Source organism: Otolemur garnettii, unplaced genomic scaffold, assembly GCF_000181295.1.
Source record: "Otolemur garnettii isolate 467f Iridium unplaced genomic scaffold, OtoGar3 scaffold00068, whole genome shotgun sequence".
NCBI lineage: Eukaryota > Metazoa > Chordata > Mammalia > Primates > Galagidae > Otolemur > Otolemur garnettii.
The window spans coordinates 2,182,687-2,189,460 of NW_003852463.1; the positions used below are offsets into that span (position 1 = coordinate 2,182,687).

The window sequence follows — 6,774 nt, forward strand, 5'->3', positions numbered from 1 at the left end:
TCACAACACCCGGCTGTTTTTTGGTTGCAGTCGTCATTGTTGTTTTGCGGGTCCGGGCTGGATTCGAACCCGCCAGCTCAGGTGTATGTGGCTGGCGCCTTAGCCGGTTGAGCCATAGGCGCAGAGCCCCCCTTTTTTTTCTTTTTTGAGATGGAGTCTCCTTATGTCACCCCTGGTAAAGTGCTCTGGTGTCACAGCTCACAGCAACCTCAAACTCTTGGGCTCAAGCAATTCTTTTGTCTCAGCCTCCCAAATAGCTGGAACTACAGGCACCTGCCACAATGCCTAGCTATTTTTTGGTTGCAGTTATCATTGTTGTTTAGCAGGCCCAGGCCGGCTCAAACCTGCCAGCTTTGGTGTATGTGGCTGGCATCCTACTCACCGAGCTATAGGCACCGAGCCCCCTGCCCCCAATTCTTCTGCACAAATTCTGCTGTCCAATTTGGTTAGGGTGCTCATACAAGCACATATTCCTCTCATAAGAGCTTATATGAGCACCTTTGTTCACTCTGCTTCCCTTGCTTAAAGTCCCTTTCTTCTCTTATCTTGTATATACTAATGAGATTCTAAACTCAGTGAAGGCTGGTGTATATTGTTCAACTCAGAGAAATGGCTCATGAATTAGGATATGCTTCAGATCACTGGTGGTTGTTTATCAGTGTCAGTGATGGGGGCACCTCACACCTATTGAACCAGAATCTGGGGGCGAGGCTAAGTGTGGTATCCTGACACACAGTCCTGGTAAAAATCAGAACACTTCTCCTAGGCCTGGCATAATGCTGTCCACAGGGCAGGCCTCAGTGAACACACTGCTCTGTGGCTCTGGGTGAGAAGTGCTGTGGGTTCTCATCAGTTTTCTGGTGGCCCGCTCTGCTCCCCTATGATGGGTGCCATCTGTTAGGCAGGGGAAAGGCCTGGGGCAGCCTTCCCTTGTGAAGAAGGTTCTTAGAATATTGGCAGAGAACTCAGTACCTCATATCAGGCCTATTCCCCAGAGACTGGCTTTATAACTTTCAACTGATGTGTTGTTTCTATTCCCAACTCTTTCCACCTGTCAGCAGCAGAGTTCTTAGAAGCCCTTAAAAGGTCTGTGTGATTACTTGAAGACCAAAGGTTGGGGAGAAGCTCTCATCCTGTGAAGGCCTATGAGGTGAGATGCATTTCTTGGAAGCAGTGTGGAGAAGGCCATGGCCAAGGTGGAACAGTAGATCAGAGGATGTCCAGGAATCAAGGCCTATGGCTGAATGTCTCCTCTTTGGAAATTTTACCCTCTTCTAGGGTAACACTCATGTCCTTTTTCAGGTTTAAAGATGATGTGACCTCCTTCTTTTCATCCCTTCTATTTTCTGCCCCCAATCTCCTCCCTCAACCTCCTCAATATTCTCTTCATCTGAAATTCTTCCAACCCCTTCTCATAAGACATCCATGTGATTATGTTTGAGATCCCATACTGAGCATGTCACTAGCCCATCAGTGTCTAAGGAGCATAATCCCCCAAGATGAAACTGGCTCTGGTCCAGATGGTACTGAATCCAGTAGACCAGTAAGCTCCTGGGAATGGCAACCTGCCTCTGAGCATCTCTCAGGTAGGTCTTTGTACAAAGAACAGGATAGAGGAGCTGAGACAAGACCCACCTTGATCTTCATGGTACTGGGGGCCAGGGCTGTGATCTCCTTCTGCATCCTGTCAGCAATGCCAGGGTACATGGTGGTGCCCCCAGAGAGGACATTGTTGGCATATAAGTCCTTACGGATGTCAATGTCACACTTCATGATGGAATTGTAGGTTGTCTCATGAATTCCAGCAGACTCCATGCCTAGTGGAGATCACAATATCTAGTTGACACATCACAAATACACCTCCTGGTCCTCAAAGGACTGTTCTGCTATTGCAACTACCCTAGTTCAGACCCTTAATACCTCCCAAAAGGCTCATAAGATCAGACGCCCTACTTGCTCAGAGCCCTGCCTTTAGCTTCCCCCTGTTCTGACCAATAGTCAGAAGGTCTGTGTGATTACTTGAAGACCAAAGGTTGGGGAGAAGCTCTCATCCTGTGAAGGCCTATGAGGGAGTGTTGCTCACACTATTTCTAAAGGAACACTTTGTCCTATCATCTTTTTTTCACAGCTTTTTTGAGATTCAGTTCACTTGTCATAAAAGTGCCTTTAAAGTGTACTATTCAGTAGTTTCTAGTACATCCACAAGTTGTACAACCATCACCACAATCTAATTCGGGAACTTTATTTTTTCTTTTGAGATGGACCCTCACTCTGTTGCCCAGGCTAGAGAGCCATGGCATCATCAGAGCTCACAGCAACCTCAAATTCCTGGGCTCAAGCAATCCTTCTGCCTCAGCCTCCCAAGCAGCTGGGACTACAGGTACCTGCCACAACCCCGGGCTAATTTTTCCTATTTTTGGAGATGGGATCTTGCTCTTGCTCAGGCTGGTCTCAAACTCCTAAGCTCAAGTGATCCACAGGCCTCAGCCTCTCAGAGTGCTATAATTTCAGAAGATTTTTAACACCCCACAAAGAAATCCCATGGCCCTTAGCAGTCACTCCCATTTTCCCCTCTGCCCTGCCCCAGCCCTAAGGTAATAGCTAATCTACTCTCTGGCTCTAGAAGATTTGCCTGTTCTGGATGTGTCATAGAAATGTTTGGAATTATATGCCATGTGTTCTTTTGTGTCTGGCTCCTTTCACTCAGCATACCATTTTCAACGAGCATCCATGTCACAGCATGTATCAATACTTCATTCTCTTTTATACTGACCAACATTCCATTTTATGGATATGCTCATCATACCGTGTCTAAAAGCCCCCCATTGCCTATGGGTTGACATCTAGCTACCATAGCCTGGCATAAAGATCTTCCGCAGTGAATCACCCTGCATACCAAACGGGCTTCTGCCTCCTGCCTGGTCTCCCCACTTCCAGTCTTTTTCCATGCAATGTAATTCCACACTGTAGATAGAAGAATCTTCTCAAAGTACAACCTGAATTTGCTAGACTACTGCCTAAACTGTTTTAACCTCATTCATTCTTGTCTTCATGTTGTATTTCCCACTCTGCTTTTCCTGTTTTGATTTCTTTATCCTTTTGTTTAAAATTAGATTTTCTCTAGTAGAATTATTTATATATTTTTGTTACTCTCCAAGAAAATATGTCTGTGTATAAACAATAAACAAAGTGTTTGTGATTGCTGGTGTTTCTCTTTCCACGCCTCACCCACCCTGCCCCTCTGCCCTCCTGATTGGTCAAGTGCTCAGCAGGCACTGAGGGCAGCACCTCACCAATGAAGGAAGGCTGGAAGAGCGTCTCGGGGCAGCGGAAGCGCTCGTTGCCGATGGTGATGACCTGCCCATCTGGCAGCTCATAGCTCTTCTCCAGGGAGGAAGAGGAGGCTGCTGTGGCCATCTCATTCTCAAAATCCAGGGCCACATAACACAGCTTCTCCTTGATGTCTCGCACAATTTCTCTCTCAGCTGGAAGGAGCAGAAATGACAGCAGGTAGATACTCAGCTCAGTTAGTTTGGATGACCCATTTTGATCTCCATGAAAATTTCCTCCTTACATCTACTTTGGATTCAGTCTTAGGATGGGGATAGAATTGCCCCTGAAGAGGGTCAAGGGTCTCTCCATCCCATGTTAATTTTTCTATTTCTCTTTCTCAAGTGGGAGTTGGAAATTTTAATTCCCAAGAAAGACTTTGGATAGGATTTCTGCCAGAGCTCCAGGCCTTCCAGGACACATTTCTGGTCTAGATTCCAACTTATGTGTTGTGATCTTGCAGAATCCAGAAAGACTCCCACCAAAAGCTGCTCTTACCCAGATGGGCCACATGACACTTTTCCCTTAGAAATTCAGACCTCACTTGTTCCACTTGTCCTCAAATTGGCACCCCTAAGTAATTAAACACATCACTAGATCTTTACTACCATTCACCCCATAGAAACTAGCCCTGACCCAGACGTGGACATGCACAGAGGCAGCTGATTACTACGGGGGGTAAATGCAGGCTCGGCAGAATGGTGCTTAGGCAACTAGGCCTGATTTATGTGCTCTCCCCAGGGCATCTTGGTCAGGAAGCTTCCTCCTTAAATAAGGCTGCCTGGACGATCTGATCTTTTCTAGAGGCCCAGCTTCAGCATAGGGTCTCCTAGTCTATACTAAGAAAGTTTGAGGACACAGGGCCATAGAATTTTCATCAGTTCTGAGAACTTCTGATCCTAAATCAGGTCTGCTTCTGAGCTCAACTCAAAATTAGGAATGTGGCTGGATACCTGTGGTCACAAAGGAATAGCCTCTCTCCGTGAGGATCTTCATGAGGTAGTCCGTGAGGTCGCGGCCAGCCAGGTCAAGGCGCATGATCGCATGGGGCAGGGCATACCCCTCATAGATGGGGACATTGTGGGTGACACCATCCCCCGAATCCAGGACGATACCTGTGGACAGAGGATAGGACCTAGGAAAAGCTCATTCTTATCTTCCATCTGTCTCTGCCTGGGGTCTATTACCAATGACACTCAACTACTATGTTTTCCTTTAGCAGTTAAAATTCGAGATATTACCACCAAAAGGAAACAGAATTGTCATTATTTGCAGATAATGTGGTTTTACATATAGGAGACCCAACAGAATCAAGTAAGAGACCAGTAGACTTAATTAGATGGCTTAAGAAGGAGAGATGCAAAATTAATGTATAGAAATGAGTCAGTTACTCTTGTGCAAGTATCTTTTTTTTTTTTTGAGATGGAGCCTCAAGCTATCCCTCTGGGTAGAGTGCCATGGCATCACAGCTCACAGCAACCTCCAACTCCTGGGCTCAAGCGAGTCTCCTGCCTCAGCCTCCCAAGTAGCTGGGACTACAGGCGCCCACCACAACGCCTGGCCATTTTTTGGTTGCAGCCATCATTGTTGTTTGGCGGGCCCGGGCTGGGGATTCGAACCCGCCACTTTGGGTGTATGTGGCTGGCGCCTAAGCCGCTTGAGCCACAGGCGCCGAGCCTTGTTCAAGTATCTTAATCACAGCATATTTTATAATAGTAATAAAAATTAGAGACAACTTAAAGGTCCAGTAAAAAAGAAATGGTATAATAAATAAATTATAAAACTCTCATACAATGACTACTACCTGGCCATTAAACACGACATGTTTGCTACAAAAAATCAATTGCAAAGTGCTGGATACAAAGCTCTACGTGCCTTGTATTTCCTATCACTGTCCTTATCACCTGCAGTGAAATTTTCTTTTACTTATGTTTCTCCTCCACTGAATGGTTAGCTCTCTAATGGCAGGGTCTCTCTTGTTTGTCAGTGTATGCTCATGGCCTGGTACTGTGTTTGCCACATTGTAGAGAGTAATGGGAAATATTTGATGGGTGAGTGAATGCTGTGTTAAAATCGCCAACAGTACTAGGTGCAGTAACATGCTCTACAGGTTTGTTGCCTAGGCCTAGGAGCAATAGACTATACCATACAGCCTAGGTATGTAGCAGGCGACACTATCTGGGTTTGTGTAAGTACATGCTATGTATGATGTTCCTACAATGAAGAAGTCACCTAACGATTCTCATTTCTAAGAACATGCCTCTGACTGGGTGTGGTGGCTCACACTTGTAATCCTAACACTTTGGGAGGCCGAAGGAATTAAGCAATCCCTGTTGAGCAGAGGGATTGCTCAATGCCAGGAGTTTGACTCTAACCTGAGCAACATAGCAAAACTTCATCTCTACAAAAAAAAAGAAAAATCAGCTGGGTGTATGGCTTGGCACCTGTAGCTCAGCGACTAGGGTGCCAGCCACATACACCAGTGCTGGCAAGTTCAAATCCAGCCTGGGCCTGCCAAACAACAATGACAACTACAACCAAAAAGTAGCCAGGTGTTGTGGTGGGCGTCTATAGTTCCAGCTACTTGGGAGGATAAGGCAAGAGAATCATTTAAGTCCAAGAGTTGGAAGTTGCTGTGAACTGTGATGCTATAGCACTCTACTGAGGGCCACATAGTGAGACTCTGTCCCAAAAAGAAAAAAAAAATTAGCTGGGTGTGTGGCTCATGCGTGTAGTCTTGACTGCCTGGGAGGCCAAGAAAGTAAGACTTTTTGAACCTCAGAGTTAGAGCACCACTGCACTTAGCCCCATATCCCTGTCATTAAGCAACGCATGACCGTGCTTACTTGTCCACCACCACAGATTCTACTATTGCTGCTTCATGAGGAGAGGCATTTAAATATTGTTGCAGTGTGTATATAAGCTCTGGCCTGGGAATGACTACTGTGAAGGAAAACAACCCTCGCTGGATGTACAAGTTATGCTTTGTTCATGTAAATTCTTTCCTACTATCCCAAGTAAGTTCACACCTGGCATTCCCATGTTAGCCCTAAGCAAGATTTCCCCTGAACTTTGTTGCTTTGATTCTTCTGAGCAGGAGCCTCTGCTAGAAGCCAGCTTTTTCTACTTCCCCTAAAGTATGAAAAGGAATGAATTACAGGTCTACTCACCTGTCGTGCGGCCAGAGGCATAGAGGGAGAGCACGGCTTGAATGGCAACATACATGGCAGGGACATTGAAGGTTTCAAACATAATCTGAAAGGATAATGAAGAATAAAGAATTATTTGGCAAAAAACACAGTACCTCTTGGCCTAAAGAATGGTTTGTAATCTTTTTTTTTGAGGCAAAGTTTCACTTTGTCACCCTTGGTAGAGTGCTGTGGCATCATGGCTCATAGCAATCTCAAACTCTTGGGCTCAAGGCATCCTTTTGCCTCAGCCTCC

General features: G+C 45.8%; 1 protein-coding gene across 1 annotated transcript in view; it reads right to left on the minus strand.

Annotated features, from left to right (window-relative positions):
• Positions 1–6,774, minus strand: part of ACTG2 (actin, gamma 2, smooth muscle, enteric) — a 21,968-nt gene that overhangs the window by 2,375 nt on the left and 12,819 nt on the right. Inside the window, exons 5-8 of the mRNA XM_012807410.2 lie at positions 6,501–6,585; positions 4,284–4,445; positions 3,294–3,485; positions 1,636–1,817 (exon numbers count right to left, since the gene is read on the minus strand). Coding sequence (XP_012662864.1) covers positions 1,636–1,817; positions 3,294–3,485; positions 4,284–4,445; positions 6,501–6,585 — 621 coding nt within the window. The remainder of the gene's footprint in view (positions 1–1,635; positions 1,818–3,293; positions 3,486–4,283; positions 4,446–6,500; positions 6,586–6,774) is intronic.